This window comes from Oncorhynchus mykiss, chromosome 6 (assembly GCF_013265735.2).
Source record: "Oncorhynchus mykiss isolate Arlee chromosome 6, USDA_OmykA_1.1, whole genome shotgun sequence".
Lineage (NCBI taxonomy): Eukaryota > Metazoa > Chordata > Actinopteri > Salmoniformes > Salmonidae > Oncorhynchus > Oncorhynchus mykiss.
Genome location: NC_048570.1, coordinates 57,694,623 through 57,716,639, shown reverse-complemented (window position 1 = coordinate 57,716,639; position 22,017 = coordinate 57,694,623). Strand labels below are relative to the sequence as shown.

General features: G+C 40.9%; 1 protein-coding gene across 1 annotated transcript; it reads right to left on the bottom strand.

Moving 5' to 3' along the window:
• Positions 1 to 361: 361 nt before the first annotated feature.
• On the bottom strand, positions 362 to 3,479 carry LOC110526217 (low choriolytic enzyme). Its single transcript, XM_021607001.2, has 9 exons — positions 3,361 to 3,479; positions 3,211 to 3,250; positions 2,398 to 2,475; positions 2,157 to 2,309; positions 1,930 to 2,047; positions 1,581 to 1,759; positions 1,109 to 1,190; positions 831 to 955; positions 362 to 561 (listed from the first exon to the last, which is right to left on the bottom strand). Exons 1-9 carry the CDS (start codon positions 3,427 to 3,429, stop codon positions 545 to 547), a joined length of 861 nt encoding a protein of 286 aa, XP_021462676.2. The 5' UTR covers positions 3,430 to 3,479; the 3' UTR covers positions 362 to 544.
• Between the last annotated feature and the right edge of the window lie 18,538 nt (positions 3,480 to 22,017).

The window sequence follows — 22,017 nt, the reverse complement described above, 5'->3', positions numbered from 1 at the left end:
CTCTATTACAGAGAGAAAAATAGGCTATTATCCTTGACTATACTGGACACTCACTCTACAATGAATTTAAGCTCATGTCATTGCTTCAGACTTCCAAACTGCAAAAGTAACAGAATGTTAAATTAGCTGTTTCCTGTATAATACATGATATTCTGTGAGTGTGGGAGTTGGGACATGTGTTATTACTGTAGGCGTTTGGTGAGATTGCCATGTTAACTCCCCTAAAAAAAAAATACAAAAAGGTTGTAGTTTTACCCACTAATCCACTTGCACACCTGTGCACGTTATATGACAAAAACCATCAATGTACCCTTTGCAATCAGAAAAATGAACCAGAACAAACGTAGAACGGGCTATCAAATACACGTTGCTACACATGTTTATTGTGATAATGTTTCAGTAGACTACAGTACTTTGCCACACCAATGTTCTATCAATGATAAGCCATAACAGATCTGATACAAGGACGTAAAGATAGACTTGAACAAAACAAATGGTTATCTGCATCTCAATTCATTGAGTGTGATCCATCGCACTTCTCAAATCAGTTCATCTGCTTTCCTAATAAAAGAGAACGGAAAAATAAAATATCATTAGAATTGACATGCTGTATTTCTGCCTTTTTGAGTTGATGGCTTTAAAAAATAATCTGTACACCCATTTATAACAGTGTAAAAACAGAATATCACTCAATTCAATTCAAATACTATATTCCCAAATATCTCAAATTGATGGAGCAACGGAATCGTGAAGATTACAGGCGGGTAAAATAATCACAACTCTTATTCTTTGCAGTTGTGATAAACAGGTCTTCTTAAAATGGCACTTACTGCAGTTGTAGAGACGATTGATCCGCAGAATATCAATGGGGCTCATCTGAGTTGCCCCGCCAATAACTGCATTATTGTCAGGGATTGGAAGAATGGCGGGCTGTTCGTTCCTGGAGAAGGCAAACCTGGAACCAGACAACATATGTCAGAAAGCTCTCACGCAATCAATTGAAATTAGAGGATGACATGAGTAGACTATGAAAAGGGAAAATGTTAGCCATGTCATTTTGCAGCTGTTATAGTAGTAGAAAACCTTTATATTAATTTCCTCAATTTACCTTGAGTATTGCATGACAGAATTATAGTCATATGGAGTCCCCAAGTTTATCGTGTTGATCTTTTCGACATTGTATTCCATTCCTATGATGGAAAATGTATGACAAATCATTTTCTTACACAGTATAATAACTTTCATGAATTTGTCGCGCTTATAAATAAATGCTTTACAGACTATTATGATTGTTATAAGTGCGTATTAATTGAAAAGCTTATCATGCTCATAAATCCATGTCAGTGTTTCATATGCCATATGGTTACAAATATTGAAATACTAATGTATCATTATAATCAGATGGAAGTACACTAAAGTTTACATTCAAGTTATTAAAGTTTTACTAATATGTCTTACTCAAAATGGTCAGGACAAATATTTACATATCTTGTAAACAATAGTATTTATTATTCACCTATGAAATTATTAAAAAAATATATATTATAAATTCAGCATCTATGGATGTAGAAAGCACTAACCAGGCAAAATGTTCCGAGTCAGGGTTTGAACATGGCTGTCACCGTCACTGCGCGAATGCTCGTGGTTGAGGCCCAAGGCGTGCAGCAGTTCATGCTGCACCACAGACAGATGGACACATCCGTTCCTATGCAGAGACACCACCTGGCCATTTCGCTGGCGTCCAATATACGAGAAACAGCTACAAACAAGAGTGTATACGGAAGACATAAAGGTAATTTCTAAAAGCAATAAAGTATATTTTTTTTGTAGCAATAACAGTGAAGTAAATTGTCATGTAAACACCAAGTAATTAAGAGTGGCAGAAGACAAGTATACCAGGTCTCGTAATGTAATGTGCAGTGGTCATACCCTGCCTGAGACTGGATGTCCACAAAGTCCTTCTGATTGGTTCGGGGAAGGAATCGGACGCAGGTTGATGCAGAAATGGTTTGCAGCCCACCTTCAATAACGGACCTCTCCCGGTCCGCTGCTCAATGGAGCAATAAGAAAGTCAGAAACTCAATACACATACACACACACACTCTCTATATAGTATCGTAAAACCAAACCATTAGGCTCAGAATAAAAATATTTACAGTATGGGTTAGAGATCACATAGGGCACGTAAACGTTCCCATCAGAGGACTTCAGCCATTTGCAGGTGCGAGCTGTGCAGGGGTCAGCGTTAATCAACCCAGTATTTACTGCAATGTCCCCAAAAATGACTCGTGTCTCGCCAAGTCTTTCCCCTAGAAAACAACACCAAGTGAAGGTTATTATCTGTGTTTCATTCTCGGTGTCATTAAATGCAGAGTAGGAATATACAGGCTGCCGTACCAAGGTTTCTGTTGGCCTTCTCAATGAGCGTTGAAGCAGAAAAATCCTCCTCCTCAACGCTGTTCGTGCTGGTTCTGTCTGCAGAATGGGATCAAAACAATTGCTTAGATGCAACTGTGTCCCTAATAACTAATATTACAATAAGATAATATATTGTACCCGTCAAACGTTTGGACAGCTACTCATTCAAGCGTTTTTCTTTATTTTTACTATTTTCTACATTGTAAAATTGTCACGCACTGACCTTAGTATTCTTTGTTTGCTTTATTGTTTTGGTTAGGTCAGGGTGTGACATGGGTGATGTATGTGTTTTTGGACTGTCTAGGGGTTTTGTATGTTTATGGGGTTGTTTACTATCTAGATGTTTATGTATGTCTATGGTTGCCTAGATTGGTTCTCAATTATAGGCAGCTGTTTATAGTTGTCTCTGATTGGGAACCATATTTAGGCAGCCATCTTCTTTGGGTATTTCGTGGGTTATTGTCTATGTCTAGTTGCCTGTGTCTGCACATTTATATTATAGCGTCACGTTCGTTTTGTTATTTTGTATAGTTTGTTTAGTGTCCGTCTTTATTAAAAGTAACATGTATTCATATCACGCTGCGCCTTGGTCTCCTCCATTCAACGAACGTGACAAAAATAATAGTGACAACATCAAAAATAAAGAAAAACCCTTGAAAGAGTAGGTGTGTCCAAACTTTTGACTGGTACTGTATGTCTTATACATTCTAACAATGAATGATTAATAAAACCAGGTTTAATTTGATACAATGTCAACAACTCAATTTTTTTATAAAGACAGGATGAACATACCAAGTTCCATGTCCTCTTCACTCCTTTCAAATGAAGCTTTCTGTATGACAACAGCAGGAGGAAATATGCAACAAAAGGTTCAAATGTATTTCAAACTCATATAATTCATCATGCACAGGGTTTTCCCAATATTCTCAGATAGACCCTTACCCCTGTAGATCGGCCCTGAACTGAGCAGAGAACAGCGATGAAAATGGTCAGCACAAAGACGGGTGCCATGGTAAATGACTGCAGGATGCCTAGGATCAGTCTGTTGTGAACGTGATAGATGTGCAGTTTATATACTGTAGGCTGACAGATGCTGTTGTTCCTCAAACTATTGGTCAATTGCAAAAAAAGCAGCAGATGTTGACCAAGTCAACCAAAGTCTTGCTTCAAAAACAAACAAATTCTCAAACATATGGGAGTGTGGTTTTCTGATGTACAGTGGGAGTAATAATATTGCATACGCCTACATGTCATTGGTAATTAATAAGAAATACTATCCAACTGTACAATAACGTAAGGATGCCATTGAACTCAAATATTGAAAACAAAATAAGTGCTTGCGTAAAGGAATAAGTGCACTCAGGTCACACAGTAATGAGATGTGTATTTTATTTACAGAATAGTAACCTACTTGATTTCTCAGGTGGGCATTCCATATGCCCCATGTCTGATATTTGGACTTGGACAGAAGAAACAGAGTTCCTGAGGATGCTGAGTTTTGATGCAGTGAAGTTGGCCATTGTACGTGATTTTGATCCTGTTTTACTGGCAGCTATATACATTTTCATAAACAAATAATGGGGTCTCATTATATAGTCACTTAAGAACTTGGTCATTAACATCATATACAAACTCTATTGCAGTCCAGTTTGCAGGTTACATAGGTATCAGTGAACGTTAAGCAGACATGACAGATGGCCTTTGGCAGGTTGAGACCTATGCAAACTCCCAAAAGGTGGTTTATGTTAGGACATACTACCCTTGATGTTTTGCTTTGTTCTTGTATTGTTTTCATGGAAACTGTGGCATAATGCTAGCAGGTTGTTTTACGCTTGAAAACGCATGTTATTTGACCATGGGAGTTTGTTAACACAGAATGGAAAAAAAGCACATTATGTTGTCATCACATCAAACCTCTACCATGTGAGAGACAACCATTTTTTTTTTTTTACAAAATGTAAGTGAATGTCTTCAGTTATTTGCACAATGTTGTGGTGTCATTGCACACCCCCATGAAGAAACTCTTCCTACGAAAAAGGTACATCAAAGATCAAATAAAATAGAGACGATGCATTAAAGATCACATGAAATCTAAATTAAAACAGTTTGTCAAGCCGAGACCCAGGTGTAACGTGTGTTGTTTGAAGGAGACCAAGGCGCAGCGTAATTTGTGGTCATTATATTTATTCACCGAGAACCAGCAGTAAGATAACAACGTGAAGCTGTACAAAAACAAGATCCCACAACATAAGTGGGGTAAAAGGCTACCTAAGTATGATTCCCAATCAGAGACAACGATAGACAGCTGCCTCTGATTGGGAACCACACTCGGCCAAACACAAAGAAATACAAAACATAGAATGCCCACCCCACATCACACCCTGACCTCACCAAATAGAGAAATAAAACGGCTCTCTAAGGTCAGGGCGTGACACCAGGAGGCATATGGTTGGAGTCTTACAATGTTTATTACAGTTTTTTCCAACTGCTTACACACAAAATCTTTTCATGTCACACAATTTTTGAAACCTCTCACTCAAAGTGCAAAACTACACACCAAATATCCAAAACCATGAGCTATATCTCAGCCTTTGACTCAGTTGTCAATTGCATAAAACACTTTTTTTCAAAACACTACACAGAATTCTCTACTTAAAACACAAAAATCTAACAGGAAGTGACTTGCTTTCCTTTTCCAAACACAACCAATCAAAATGCTACACTTATTCACCAGGTCACACACACACTCCTCACATGTGCAAACACTAATAGCTTATCTGATCACAAACCAATCACTGCTTTACTGTAGTAAAGCCTATAAATAGGTCAAAGGTCAGATGACCTGTGTTGAACAATGGATGCCAACAATGGACAGAGAGCAAGAGGAGTAGGAGGGAGAGAAAGAGGAAGAAGAGGACGTGGGCAAAGAAGAAGGAAGGAGAGCCATTTCTGATGAGATTAGGGCAACACTTGTTGATCATGTGTCTTGAGTCGATTGACAGTGGCGTCTAATTCAAACCTTCAGAAATGAGAACAGGTATGCAACTATCTAATGACTATTTTAGCATTACAGTAATGTACTGTAAAATACATATGACTGCATAGTATTGCATAAACATTTGTAACTCTAAGCCATCCATTTACTGCACTGCATTGAATGAATGAGGTTGGTTATCATGCTGTACTACCTTTTTTGTACATTGTTTACAGTTCTTATGCTGAACACATACTGTGTTTGAATTCTGTACAGAGTGGAAAGGCAAAGACATCATGGAGGTCGAGGACGCTTGTTTACAGATGTACAAGAGACTGCAATTATAAATATGGTTTTGGCAAACAATGCAATTAGGATTTGAGAGAAGGCATGTCAACCATACAGCGCATCCTCCAACGGCACCGAGTGACGAAACAACTTCACAAGGTGCCATTTGAGAGAAACTCTGACAGAGTCAAGAATATGCGACATGACTTTGTAGAGGTATGTATGCAACACTACTTCCAGTACTTCAGACATACCATATTTACTCATCTGTATATCCTTTTGTCTGTTACAGTGAGTGTTGGAGCTGGATGCCCATGTAATTCACCATCAATTTATTTATGTGGATGAGGTTGGCTTCAACCTCACCAAAACCAGGTGCCGCGGAAGAAATGTAATAGGACAGTGGGCAATTACCAATGTCCCTGGACAGCGTGGGGGTAATATACAGTGGGCCAAAAAGGTATTCAGTCAGCCACCAATTGTGCAAGTTCTCCCACTTAAAAATGAGAGAGGCCTGTACTTTTCATCATAGGTACACTTCAACTATGACAGACAAAATGAGAAAGAAAATCACATTGTAGGATTCTTAATGAATGTATTTGCAAATTATGGTGGAAAATAAGTATTTGGTCAATAACAAAAGTTTATCTCAATACTTTGTTATATACCCTTTGTTGGCAATGACAGAGGTCAAACGTTTTCTGTAAGTCTTCACAAGGTTTTCACACACTGTTGCTGATATTTTGGCCCATTCCTCCATGCAGATCTCCTCTAGAGCAGTGATGTTTTGGGGCTGTTGCTGGGCAACAGACTTTCAACTCTCTCCAAAGATTGTCTATGGGGTTGAGATCTGGAGACTGGCTAGGCCACTCCAGGACCTTGAAATGCTTCTTACGAAGCCCCTCCTTCGTTGCCCGGGCGGTGTGTTTGGGATTAGTGTCATGCTGAAAGACCCAGCCACGTTTCATCTTCAATGCCCTTGCTGATGGAAGGAGGTTTTCACTCAAAATCTCACGATACATGGCCCCATTCTTTCCTTTGCACGGATCAGTCGTCCTGGTCCCTTTGCAGAAAAACAGCCCCTAAGCATGATGTTTCCACCCCCATGCTTCACAGTAGGTATGGTGTTCTTTGGATGCAATTCAGCATTCTTTTTATCAAAAAGTTATATTTTGGTTTCATCTGTGACATTCTCCCAATCTTCTGGATCATCCAAATGCTCTCTAGCAAACTTCAGACAGGCCTGGACATGTACTGGCTTAAGCAGGGGGACACGTCTGGCACTGCAGGATTTGAGTCCCTGGCGGCGTAGTGTGTTGCTGATGGTAGTCTTTGTTACTTTGGTCCCAGCTCTCTGCAGGTTATTCACTAGGTCCCCCCGTGTGGTTCTGGGATTTTTGCTCAACGTTCTTGTGATCATTTTGACCCCACAGGGTGAGATCTTGCGTGGAGCCCCAGATCGAGGAAGATTATCAGTGGTCTTGTATGTCTTCCATTTCCTAATAATTGCTCCCACAGTTGATTTCTTCAAACCAAGCTGCTTACCTATTGCAGATTGTCTTCCCAGCCTGGTGCAGGTCTACAATTTTGTTTCTGGTGTCCTTTGACAGCTCTTTGGTCTTGGCCATAGTGGAGTTTGGAGTGTGACTGTTTGAGGTTGTGGACAGGTGTCTTTTATACTGATAACAAGTTCAAACAGGTGCCATTAATACAGGTAACGAGTGGAGGACAGAGGAGCCTCTTAAAGAAGAAGTTACAGGTCTGTGAGAGACAGAAATCTTGCTTGTTTGTAGGTGACCAAATACTTATTTTCCACCATCATTTGCAAATAAATTCATTAAGTCCTACAATGTGATTTTCTGGATTTTTTTTCTCATTTTGTCTGTCATAGTTGAAGTGTATCTATGATGAAAATTACAGGCCTCATCTTTTTAAGTGGGAGAACTTGCACAATTGGTGGCTGACTAAATACTTTTTTGCCCCACTAACTGTGCTGACATCACTCAAAACGGGGTCCTCCATCACAATGCCACACTGGGTCAGTATTCCCCCATATTCACCTTTTCTAAATCCCATAGAGGAATTCTTCTCAGCCTAGCGCGGGAAAGTGTATGATCGCCAACCCTATGCCCGCATGCCGCTTCTCCAGGCAATGGAGGACGCATGTGGGGACATAGAGGTTGCCTCTGTACAAGGTTGGATACGCCATGCTAGGAGATACTCCCCTCGATGTTTGGCAAGAGAAAACCTTGTGATGTGGACGAAGTATTGTGGCCAGACCCAGGCCGGAGAAGAGATGATGCGTAGCTTAGCACTGGTGACTGCCCTCCCCCCTACCAATTCCTGGACTGCCCCCCCGGGACCCCACACACACGATTGTGTTCTTTACAGTATTCTAAAGAATATACTTTTGGTTTACATATGTTTATGGTTTTGTTGTATGCCACTGTATACAACAGTAATGTTTGGCCTAATAAATATTCTGGTGTCTAGAGTGTACTTGTTACTCCTCTCAGCAGATTACTTTCACTGTAGAACATTGTATTGCAATGCAGATATAAGCCTATGAAAGAGCTTTAGATTTAGAACAGTGTATACATGGTATATCCAAAAATGTACTATTATGAAAGCAGTGTTTGCCATTCGATGCAAATGCTTCATTCTGACAAGTGTTTATGGCGTTTTGAATGCAGCGTTACATTTTGAAGGAGATGAGGCATTTTGCATTTTGTGTGTGCAGCTTTGGGAATTGTGTGTAGAGTTTTGAAAAAAAGGAGACAATTTTGAAAACTTGTAAGCAGTTGGAAAAAACAGTATTAGAAAAAAATAACACAAGGAAATATGAAATACACTAAGTAAGCAAGTATATTATATACAGGAAGTATTTAAAGTCAGTTCCCTTACCAAATTTAAATGTGCAGGGATACTGGAGTGATGGAGTTAGATACAGTATGTATGGGGGTTAGAGGACTAGGCAACCAGATTTAAGATAAAGAGTGGAAGCAGCTTGATAGTGAATGGGTGTGCGGGTCTGTAGAGTCAGTATATATTGTATGTGCATGTTGTGTGAGTGAGCAAGTGATGGAGTGAGTGTTTGTGTATGTGTTGGTGTGACGGTGTGTGTGAGTATGTAGAGCCTAATGAGTGTGCATAAAGACAGTGCAAATATTTAAATAAAATATCAATAAAGATACAATTCCGCGTAGCAATTTTGTTTGCTATTTATTAGTCGTATTGCTTGGGGATAGAAGCCGTTCAAGAGCCTGTTGCTGTAGAAATTGATGCACCTGTACCTGTTGCCGTGCTGTAGCAGGGAACACAGTCTACGGCTTGGGTGGTTGGTCAACTCCCATGATGTGCCATGCCCCACGTTTGAAGCTCTGATGTTGCATTGGTACACTTATCCCAAGAATGAAGGCTTCATCTGAAGATGTCAAGCCATATTATTATTATTTGCTGATTTCCCCTGAATTTGTGAGATCTGCCCATCTGTGAAACACTCTTGACAAAATGACGGCCTGGAACGTGCCGAGAATTTTGTTGACGCTGACATGTGACAGTGTGTCGTAAAAGGATGAACAGAAGTGTGTAAAGGTCAGACAGAAGAAATTGTGCAAAAGAAACTACCTAGCTAGCTAGGAATCGTGTAGTGGTTCATTTCTTTACTATCAAATGAGGAGAGACAAACTTATCACACAAGCCAAATCAAATGTATTTATAAAGCCCTTCTTACATCAGCTGATATCTCAAAGTGCTTTACAGAAACCCAGCCTAAAACCCCAAACAGCAAGCAATGCAGGTGTAGAACCAGTCCTCTTCTGGCTGTGCCGGGTGGAGATTATAACAGAACATGGCCAAGATGTTCAAATGTTCATAGGTGACCAGCAGGGTCAAATAATAATAATCACTGTGGATGTCGAGGGTGCAACAGGTCAGCACCAAATGTCAGTTGGCTTTTCATAGCCGATCATTCAGAGTATCTCTACCCCTGCTGTCTCTAGAGAGTTGAAAACAGCAGGTCTGGGACAGGTAGCACGTCCGGTGAACAGGTCAGGATTCCATAGCCGCAGGCAGAACAGTTGAAACTGGAGCAGCAGCACGGCCAGGTGGACTGGGGACAGCAAGGAATCATCAGGCCAGATAGTCCTTAGGCATGGTCCTAGGGCTCAGGTCCTCCGAGAGCGTGCTTTCCCGTTTTCTTGTTTCTCAAATGTTGGTCTCCTAGTTTTCCCGGTTCTGACCTTTTCTGACTGCCCTGAACCCGAGCCTGCCTGCCGTTCTGTCCCTGCCTGACTCTGACCTGATTACGAACATCTGCCTGCCCTGACTCCGAGCCTGCCTGCCATCCTGTACCTGCCTGACTCTGACCTGATTTCAAACCTCTGCCTGTCCTCGACCTGCCCTTTGCTCCGTGCATTAATAAATTATTGAGAACTGTACATCCACCTCCCGTGTCTGCATCGGGGTCACATCCTGAGTCGTGATAGTAAAAGGCACATGACAACCTGCTTGGAGTTTGCCAAAAGGCACCTAAAGGACTCTCAGACCAATGGAAACAAGATTCTCTGGACTGGTGAAAGCAAGATTGAACTCTTTAGCCTGAATGCCAAGCATCATGTCTGGGGAAACCTGGCACCATCCCTACAGTGAAGCATGGTGGTGGCAGCATCATGCTGAGGGGATGTTTTCAGTGGTAGGGATTGAGAGACTAGTCAGGATCGAGGCAAAGATAATCGGAACAAAGTACAGAGAGATCCTTGATGAAAACCTGATCCAGAGAGCTCAGGACCTCAGACTGGGGCAAAGGTTTGCCTTCCAACAGGACAATGACACTAAGCACAAAGCCAAGACAACGAAAGAATGTCTTCGGGATAAGTCTCTGAATGTCCCTGAGTGGCCCATTCAGAGCCCAAAATTTAACACGATCGAACATCTCTGTAGAGACCTGAAAAGAGCTGTTGAGCAACGCTCCTTGTACAAACTGACAGAGCTTGAGAGGATCTGCAAAAAAGAATGGGAGAAACTCCCCAAATACAGGTTTGCCAAGCTTGACGCGCCATATCCAAGAAGACTCGAGGCTGTAATCGCTGCCAAAGGTGCTTCAACAAAGTACTGACAAACGGGTCTCAATACTTATGTAAAAGTGATATTTCTTAATTTTTTTATTTTTATACATTTGCAACAATTTCTAAAAAACTGTTTTTGCTTTGTCATTATGGGGTATTGTGTGGAGATTGATGAGGAACCAAAACATAATATTTTTTAGAATAAGTCTGTAACATAACAAAATGTGGGAAAAGTCAAGGGGTCTGAATACTTTCTGAATGCACTGTTTGTCCAAATACATTTTGGTCGTCTGAAATGGGGGTCCCGCTGTTACTAGGGTCCCAGTAGGTCCCAGTGTTACTTTGAAAATGCATTGACTGTTCGATTGACTTTAGCAAAGCGTCAATCTTATGGCATGGTTGCTCCGTATCCTGTGTCACCTACCTAAGTCAGTTCCTCAACCTAGACAAAGGAGTTCACAAGTATCAGGGCCAGGAGACCCACAGTGAACTTGAAATATGGCAGCAAAAGGACTGTAGGATGAATACAAACATATAGGGAAAACCATTAAAAACAGCCATGGTGTTATTCAATGAAGCTCACACACAGTAGGAATACTATGGTGGAAATTACAAGATTATGTTATAATATTTTTATTGCATTAAATGGTTGTTTTATGCAACATAATAGATAGAAGGTCCATATATATTGTGTCTGTGTGAACTGAAAGTGGGTTTTTGGGAGATAACACTGACAGGAGATTTACTATGTATTTTAGGTGATAAAACCTAAAGAGACCGCATTCCAGAGCATGAGTTAATGTTTCTGTTCTATATGGTACCAGGGAGAGATGACCCCAGGAACAGACCTTGGTCTCTACACAAAAATAACTGTTTTTAAAGCAGATACTGGCTGCTGTGAATTATAAGTATCTTTCATACAAATCTTAACCTTCTGACCCATTCCATACATCTGTTGTTCGTCTTGTAGGTTGAAAGGGGTGTATCTTGGCTATAACAGACCTTTGTACTTTTGTCTCGGGGCTCTCAATGAATCATCTGAGGGTGATTCATCGACCAGCCATCATAATCGTAGAGCACTCAATCGATTCACTTTATACAGTGCCTTGCGAAAGTATTCGGCCCCCTTGAACTTTGCGACCTTTTGCCACATTTCAGGCTTCAAACATAAAGATATAAAACTGTATTTTTTTGTGAAGAATCAACAACAAGTGGAACACAATCATGAAGTGGAACGACATTTATTGGATATTTTAAACCTTTTTAACAAATCAAAAACTGAAAAATTGGGCGTGCAAAATTATTCAGCCCCCTTAAGTTAATACTTGAATGTTACAAAGGGACAAAAGACACCCCCTGTTTTTCTGAATTAGCTCGGCTACTCACTATACCAATGATAGGCTACAGATTTTGAGGCACTGAAATAAAAATTGGTTTCCCAATGTATCCTTCTATTAACTTTAAAAAAATTCTTACTATGTATTGCATGTTTGAGGATATTATATGCTGTTATAAATATTTAGATTTATATATATTTATATTTTTAGAAGGTATACATATTGGTAGGCATAACTCATTAATAAATTGTCAGTAGGTTTCCACTTTCTTCAAATATATATTTTCAGCTGTTAATATAATAAGATAAGATAGAATATAAGATAAGATAGAAGATACATTGAAGATAAAATAAAAACATCTATTAATAACAGTTAAGCTTAGTTTAGTTAGTGTGTTGAATATAAAATGTAAAAAAAAACTAAAACAGAACTGTACATTAAGTAATAGTCAACAAAAATGCATATTTGAAGCTATTTTTCTATCTTCATTACTTGCTTGTCTTTGTGTTGGAAATGTATCTGCACAACTACACACATTCAGCTTGGCAATTATCCTTTTTGCTCCTAACAATAATTCCCTAAAGGAATTAAAACATCAATATAATAATCAACCCACAGGTAGGGCTTATATTCATTGTTTCCAATAAAAAATCTACTGGAAGTACATAGTTTAACATTTTTCAAATGGATGGGCAGTGTTCCTCTTCAACCCCTTTACAAAATCCCTCCCAATCTTCAACCTACATTCTCTAAACACTCTAAAAAAAAAGCATTTAATTGTGAGCGGTTCTTTTCGAGTATCTGAGCAAAACAATAAGATATTATATAATAATAATTATATAATATTTAACCAGGCAAGTCAGTTAAGAACAAATTATTATTTACAATGACAGCCTACACCAGCCAAACCCGGACAACGCTGTACCAATTGTGCACCGCCCTACGAGACTCCCAATCACAGCCAGTTGTGATACAGCCTGGATTCGAACCATGGTGTCTGCAGTGACACCTCAAGCACTGAAATGCAGCACTTGACCATTTGACTGGACAATAATCAAGATAAGATAAAACTAGAGCCTGCAGGACTTGACCATATGACTGGACAATAATCAAGATAAGACAAAACTAGAGCCTGTAGGACTTGACCATATGATTGGACAACAATCAAGATAAGATAAAACTAGAGCCTGCAGGACTTGACCATATGATTGGACAATAATCAAGATAAGATAAAACTAGAGCCTGCAGGACTTGACCATATGATTGGACAATAATCAAGATAAGATAAAACTAGAGCCTGCAGGACTTGACCATATGATTGGACAATAATCAAGATAAGATAAAACTAGAGCCTGCAGGACTTGGTTTGTGAAGTGTGATGTCAAAAAAGCAGAGCGTCACTTTATTACGGACAGACCTCTCCCCATCTTTACATCCATTGAATCTATGTTTTGACCATGACAGTTTACAATCTAAGGTAACACCAAGTATTTTAGTCTCCTCAACTTGTTCTGTTATTTAAGTGTTTACAGTGCTTGCTGAGGCTGCTGTCCGGATTGGATTATGGAACATAACATGTGTAGTCATTGTAGCCTATAAATTAAATATAGCCTACAGTGTAGAGTAGCAGAAAATCTAGAATAGAGCACAGTATAATAACTATTGAGGGTTATGAAAAAATCCCCATAAAGAAAATCCTGTCTCCCAAATGGGGATCCCACCCTTAGATTTATGATCAAACCTTGTCATCAGTTAGGTCCAACACTACCACCTACTGGATAAACGGGGATACTGAATTTTTCCAATAACGAAGCAATATTCTGCAGCAGGCGGCCCAACATAATTTTATTGCTTTTGCACTTTACTCTCATCTGCGGAGATGGCCCTCAAATATCATTAACCCAATGTTTCCCATATTCATCTCAAACATCCCAGTCACATTTTCTTCCGCAATGGGCCCCTTAACTGTAAACCATATTAGGGACTATACCGTATGAAAGTGGCGCATGGTTTTCCAGGAAGTAGCCTTGTAGTTTTTAAACTTTTGACGTTTTTTTGAATGGTATTCAATGGGTAAAAACGTAGCACAATGGTTTTCAGCGCAATTTTTTATAAAGGGCATCTGGTAGAGGTAAATTCAGGCACAACCACGAATTTATACTGAACCAAGATATAAACGCAACATGCAACAATTTCAATGATTTTACTAAGATACAGTTCATATATCGAAATCAGTCAATTGAAATAAACTCCTTAGGCCCTAATTTATGGATTTCACATGACTGGGAATACAGATATGCATCTATTATTCACAGATACCTTAAAAAAGAAAGTAGCGGCGTCGATCAGAAAACCAGTCAGTATCTGGTGTGACCACCACTCCTTCGCATAGAGTTGATTGTGGCCTGTGGAATATTGTTTTAATGTCACATGCACAAGTACAGTGAAATGCTTTTCTTGCAAACTCATAACCCAACAATGCAATAATCAATAACAACGTATTACTACCAAAAAAACACACAACAAATAAGAATAGGAAATATGAAATACAATAAAAAGAAAGTAAGCAAGCATACTATAATATAGGAAGTATTTAAAAAGTCAGTTCCAATACGAAGTTGACATGTGCCGGGATACTGGAGTAATGGAGGTAGATATGTACAGTATAGAGGTAGGGGGACTAGGCAACAGGATTTAAGAGAAACAGAGTAGCAGAAGTGGGTGTGCGGGTGTGTAGAGTGAGTATAAATTGTATGTGCATATTATGTGTGAGTGAGCAAATGATGGAGTAAGTGTTTGTATGTGTGATGGAGTGACAGTGTGTGTGAGTCTGTAGGGCCTTGTGAGTGTGCACAGAAACAGTGCAAATATGGAAATAAAAGTTCAATAAAGATACAAGGTAAACTCAGTCTGTGTAGATATTTTGTTAGCTATTTATCAGTCGTATTGCTTAGGGATAGACGCTGTTCAAGAGCCTGTGGGTGTCAGACTTGATGCACCGGTACCTCTTGACATGCGGCAGCAGAGAAAATCTAATCTAATTTCATTTCTCACATAAACGTGTTTAGCAGATGTTATTGGGGGTGTAGCGAAATGCTTGTGTTTCTAGCTCCAACAGTGCAGTAATATCTAACAAAAAACATTAACAATTTCACAACAATACACACAAATCTAAAGTAAAGGAATGGAATTTAGAATGTATAAATATTTGGGTGAGCAATGTCAGAGCGGCATAGAATAAGATACAGTAGAATAGGATAGAATACAGTATATACAGTACATATAAGATGAGTAATGCAAAATATGTAAACATTATTCAAGTGACTGGCGTTCCATTATTAAAGTGGCCAGTGATGATTTCAAGTCTATAGAGGGCAACAGCCTCTAATGTGCTAGTGATGGCACACGTGTGGTTGGGGTCTTTGACGATTTTCAGGGATTTCTTTTCAAACACCTGATATAGAGGTCCTGGATGGCAGGGAGCTCAGTCCCAGTGATGTACTGGGCTGTCCGCACAACCCTCTGTAGGTCCACGCTATTACCATACCAAGCAGTACCAAGCAGTGTTGCAGCCAGTCAAAATGCTCTCAATTGTACAGCTGTAGAACCTTTTCAGGATTTGAGGGCCCATGCCAAACTTTTTCAAACTCCTGAGGGGGAAGAGGCTCTGTCGCGCATTCCTCACGACTGTGCGTGTGTGTTTGGACCATTTTTGGTGATTTGGACACAGACCACTGCCGCCCCGTCGATGTGGATGTGGATGGGGACGTGCTCGACCCCCCATTTCCTATAGTCCACGATCAGCTCCTTGGTCTTGCTGACTTTGAGGGAGAGGTTGTTGCTCTGGCACCACACTGCCAGGTCAGTGACCTCCTCTCTGTAGGCTGACTCATCATTGCTGGTGATCAGGCCTACCACTGTCGCGTTGTCAGAGAACTTGATAATGGTGTTGGAGACGTGTGTAGCCACACAGTCGTGGGTGAACAGGGAGTACAGGAGGAGACTAAGCAAACCCCTGTGTTAAGGGTCAGCATGTTGGACGTGATGTTGCCTACCCTCACCACCTGGGGTCGGCCGGTCTGGAAGTGCAGGATCCAGTTGCAGAGGGAGGTGTTCAGACACAGTGTCTTAAGCTTGGTGACAAGCTTGGAGGGGACAATGGTGTTGAACGCTGAGCTGTAGTCAATGAACAGCATTCTCACATAGCTATCCCTCTTATCTAGGTGGGTGTGCGCAGTGTGGAGAGCAATTGTGATTGTGTCGTCTATGAATCTGTTGGGGCGGCATGAAAATTGGATTGGGTCTAGGGTGGCTGGGATGGTGGGAGTTAACATGTGCCATAATCAGCCTCTCAAAGCACTTCATGATTAAAGTGCTTCATGATCGGGAAAACGGCGCCACATGGGATGGCTGACGTTTTACGGGCTCCTAACCAACTGTGCCACTTTGTTGTTTTTTTCGCATTGTTTGTACAAGTACATAAAGTTGCTGCTACTGACTCTTATGACCGAAAATAGCTACTGGACATCAGAACAGCGATTACTCACCTCGAAGTAGACAAATATGTTTTTCTTTAATGAGTCCGACGCGAAGGATTTACAGTTGAAGTCGGAAGTTTACATACAACTTAGCCAAATACATTTAAACTCAGTTTTTCACAATTCCTGACATTTAATCTGAGTAAATATTCTCTATCTTAGGTCAGTTAGGATCACCACTTTATTTTAAGAATGTGAAATGTCAAAATAATAGGAGAGAGAATGATTTATTTCAGCTTTTATTTCTTTCATCACATTCCCAGTGGGTCAGAAGTTTACATACACTCAATTAGTATTTGGTAGCATTGCCTTTAAATTGTTTAACTTGGGTCAAACATTTCAGGTAGACTTCCACAAGCTTCCCACAATAAGTTGGGTGAATTTTGCCCCATCCCTCCTGACAGAGCAGGTGAAACTGAGTCAGGTTTGTAGGCCTCCTTGCTCGCACACACTTTTTCAGTTCTGCCCACAAATTCTCCATAGGATTGAGGTCAGGGCTTTGTGATGGCCACTCCAGTACCTTGACTTTGTTGTCCTTAAGCCATTTTGCCACAACTTTGGAAGTATGCTTGGGGTCATTGTCCATTTGGAAGACCCATTTGCGACCAAGATACAGAGGGAGAAGGTTGGGATGCCTTGTTAGGATGCGCAGGCGAGTGAGTAAATCACCATTACCATCGGTTCTATTGGCCAACGTGCAATCACTGGAAAACAAACTTGATGATCTACACTCCAGACTATCCTACCGACGGGACATTAAAAACTTTATTATCTTATGTTCACCAAGTCGTAGCTGAACGACGACACGGATAATATAGAGCTGGCTGGTTTTTCTGTGTATCGCCCGGACAGAGTAGCTTCGTCTGGTAAGACGAGGGGTGGGGGTGTGTGTCTATTTGTCATTAACTGCTGGTGCGCGATGTCTAATATTAAAGAAGTCTGGTTATCATCTATGCCTAGTCAATCTCACTCCATACTGCCTTTTCCCACCTGGACAAAAGGAACACATACGTGAGAATGCTGTTCATTAACTGGATCCTGGACATCCTGACGGGCCGCCCTCAGGTGGTAAGGGTAGGTAACAACACATCTGCCACGCTGATCCTCAACACCGGTTCCCCTCAGGGGAGCATCCTGTACTGCCTGTTCACCTACAACTGCGTGGCCAAGCATGACTCCAAAACCATCATTAAGTTTGCTGATGACACAACAGTGGTAGGCCTGATCATCGGCAACAATGAGACAGCCTGTAGGGAGGAGGTCAAAGACCTGTCAGTGTGGTGCCAGGACAACAACCTCTCCCTCAATGTGAGCAAGACAAAGGAGATGATCATGGACTACAGGAAAAGGAGGGCTGAACAGGCCCCCATTTACATCGACAGGGCTGAAGTGGAGCGGGTTGAGAGTTTCAAGTTCCTCAGTGTCCACATCACCAACAAACTATCATGGTCCAAACACACCAAGACAGTCGTGCAGAGGGCACGACAACACCTTTTCCCCCTCAGGAGTCTGAAAAGATTTGGCATGGGTCCCCAGATCCTCAAAAGGTTCAACAGCTGCACCATCGAGAGCATCCACACTGATTGCATCATCGCCTAGTATGCAACTGCTCGGTATCCAACCGTAAGGTGCTACCGAGGGTAGTGCATACGCCCAAATAGATCACTGGGGCCAAGCTTCCTGCCATCCAGGATCTCTATACCAGGCGGTGTCAGAGGAAGGCCCAACAAATTGTCAAAGACTCCAGTCATCCAAGTCATAGACTGTGCTCTCTGCTACAGCACGGCAAGTGGTACTGGAGTGTCAAGTCAAGGTCCAAAAGGTTCTTTAACAGCTTCTACACCCAAGCTATAAGACTGCTGAACAATTAATCAAATGGTCACCCAAACTATTTACATTGCCCACCCTTTGTTTTTACACTGCTGCTATTCACTGTTTATCATCTATGCATAGTCACTTTGCCCCTACCTACATGTACAAATTACCCCGACTAACCTGTACCCCCGCACGTTTACTCGGTACCGGGCCCCCTGTGTATAGTGTCAGGATTCACCTAGGGGTCATGATTTGGGGCTGTACAAATGTTTGATGTATTAGAATAATTGATTACGCTTATGTTATATTAATAGAAGGGGAGGGGTTATAAGACCCCTCCCTCCTTACATTTATAGGGTCCTAGACTACAGATTAAGAATATATATATATTCATTATATAGTTTTAGAATTGTTCCACAGTTCTTCTCTCTCTCTCTCTCTCTCTCTCTCTCTCTCTCTCTCTCTCTCTCTCTCTCTCTCTCTCTCTCTCTCTCTCTCTCTCTCTCTCTCTCTCTCTCTCTCTCTCTCTCTCTCTCTCTCTCTCTCTCTCTCTCTCTCTCTCTCTCTCTCTCTCTCTCTCTCTCTCTCTCTCTCTCTCTCTCTCTCTCTCTCTCTCTCTCTCTCTCTCATAAAGAAGACACCTCTTAGAAATGTGTGACTGAGACAGAACTCTGCAGGGGAGTGTGGGAGATAATACACTAATCAGACATTCCACAATAAATCAGCTTTGGGGAGTGGACGTTTACTGCTAAGTTTAAGATAACACTAAAAGCCATTGTTTATATAGGGTTTTGATCTCAGGAGTAAAAAAGTAATGACGTAGGTCGTGACATCACCAGGATAGACTGAGGGTGTAACAAAACAACTGGAGACTTTTTGTTTGATGCAGAATTTACTCGGAAACATGAGTGCTATGTTCCTGATTGTCAACGTCTGTCTGCAATTGCATTAATAAAGGTTTTTGAATGATTTCATTAAATATATTGTCATAATGCTAATTTCACCAATGAGCCAATGATGATTGACAAGGACGAAGGAAACAAACCTTAACATTTGGCGAGCTTGCCAGGAGTGAGTGTTACCCGGTTGGCGGAGATTCCACACCACGTTGCCAGAGCTCAAAATTAAATAAGGTAAGCAGACACCCGTTTAATCTAAATCTGTAATTAAATGGCATTCACTGGTGTGGTTTCCCTCTAACAAGGAAGTGGCACCTCACTCAATCTAATTTATAGACATACACTTTGAATATGATATAGTCGGACCTTAGTTTGGAGAAAGTACCTAACGGACTATTGGTGAAATGCATGTTGTCAATATAGAATGAATGAAATGAATGATTGTTGATTTTAATTTTGGGTAATAATGCAGGTGACCATTATTGAATACTAGTTTTTAATTTGAGAGGTGATTCAGTAATGAACATCTATTTCATTTTGGGTGTGTAATACGGGTCACTATTACCATTACTAGTTCTTTCGGTTTTGAAGAGGTGATTCAGCATTGCTCTTCCATTATATTGGGAGTAATGCAGCGACTATTACTCATCTCGGCGGGAGTTATTGGGGAATGACCCGAAAGTGGAATACAAAGTTAGGAGCAGGACAGAAGTTATTCTAATAAAAGATTGAACGTATTTGTTAGTGACAACTTCCTACCATAAGACAGTCTTGGAAATGTACAAACCCTTAGTATATCAGTAAGAGAATTATAAAGACTTTCTATAGACAATTAAAATAAAATAAAAAAGTTATTTTGTGATCCTACACCAGGTGGTCCTGGTGTATAATATATAACTATTACTCTACACTCTTGAGATAAAACATTCGAAATTTAAGTTTACCATGCAGGTTTCTTTGTGAGGCCCGTGTGTGAAATATATTTGAGTTTAGTAGAACCAACTCCTATAGCCTGGATTAAGTGAGAATAGAATTAGGATTGCAGTATCAACCACTGTTATATAACACACTGAAATGAGATAGAGAGGAATTTATATAGGTATATTCATACATATTACACCCGCTTTAGGATAAGCATATAGAGGTTAGAGGACACATTACACGCAGACTATCTAAATAAAAAAACGGAGCATCATGGCACAGTCAAGCGAGAATGATTAGATAGGAGCAATGAAGCCTGTCACGCCTGTTGAATATATGCAAAACAAGTTTCCTGCTGTGGAATTTACAGTCATTTTTAAGAAATGGCATGTATGGACTGAGATGGCAGGAGAAAGTAGATATCCAATAGCTGGTTCATTCAACAAGACTAGGTTGGATTTGGTCAAGGAGATAATTCAGACAAGAAAAATGGACAAACAGAAGGAGATGACGAGTGCCCTTGTCTCAGAAACTGTGATGGGAAGGATGGTGCTGGGAGAAAAAGGAGGCACAGTTCCTGCAGGGAGTTTCCCTCGTCACCCCAACTCACTCTACAAAAAGGAACAGACTGGAAGACGCAAGACATCTGCTCAATTTGTTCCCACAGGCTCCCTACAACCACGACTTGCAGCACCCCCACAGTCACATCTGGTACCCGTGAACCTGGTGCCTGCAGGGTCTGTGACTTTCCCCATTCAGCCTTATGGTGACACAAAAACATGGTATGGCAGAGGATATGGGCCCGCCAGACCTCCTCGTGACTGGAACAACACTTAATGCTGGACCTGTGGGAAGTTGGGGTGTTAAGGCTGTGTAAGGGAGGCGAAGTCAGGTGCAGGAGAGCAGAGTAAACAGGCACACTTTCATTCCGTTCAACAATAGGAACAAAAAATGACATAAGTGCCCAAAAACTCGGAACATAAACTATAAAAGCATCACGTGTGAACATACACAGTTAACAATGAACAATTACACACAAAGACATGATGGGGAACAGAGGACTAAATACATGTAGATTGATTGGGGAATGAAAACCAGGTGTGTATGGAACAAGACAAAACAAATGGACATGTGAAAAATGCGGCGATGGCTAGAAAGCCGGTGACGTCGATCGCCGAATGCCACCCGAACAAGGAAAGGAGCTGACTTCGGCGGAAGTCGTGACATGGGCCATATAAGTTCACAGTGTTGGGGAAATGGAAGAGGAATAGGTTATAGCAGAGGCAAAGGAAAATGTTACCCTGGAAATGGAAGAGGACACTTTGCTAATGACAGAGGACAGCCATGGCCAATGGAAAATCAGAACACCAACAGTTCTCATTTCCCTCAGAATCAACAATGAAGGTGCCTGACTCCCCTACTCCAGTATGAATTCAATGATGGAAGAGAAGAGCCAATGGATACTCTTACTGTTAAGGACATGGCCTATCATTTATAATAGACATCAAAGCTCACTGTTCCTGTTTAGGCAAACCTGGACAAGGTTGTTGGAGAGCTTCCCTGAGCAAATCATCAGTAACAATAACAGGGACATCTGGACAGCCCAGGAATGTGTACTGGACAAAAACTTGTTTGTTGAACCTCTGATTGACTCTGACATGTTGCTGTTCGTTGATGGATCTGCCTACATAGATCAAAGCACAGGGTAGAAACATGTAGGATTAGCTGTAGTAGATTTGGGAGGTAATATTGAGGTTATAC

What these genes read in the sequence shown, in the direction of transcription:
- LOC110526217 (XM_021607001.2), bottom strand. Translation starts at nt 3,429, where the DNA reads ATGGCACCCGTCTTTGTGCTGACCATTTTCATCGCTGTTCTCTGCTCA. An exon ending in GAAGGCCAACAGAAACCTTG is followed by an intron (nt 2,310 to 2,397) that starts GTACGGCAGCCT and finishes GTTGTTTTCTAG; the next exon opens with GGGAAAGACTTGGCGAGACA. An exon ending in TGTGATCTCTAACCCATACT is followed by an intron (nt 2,048 to 2,156) that starts GTAAATATTTTT and finishes TCCATTGAGCAG; the next exon opens with CGGACCGGGAGAGGTCCGTT.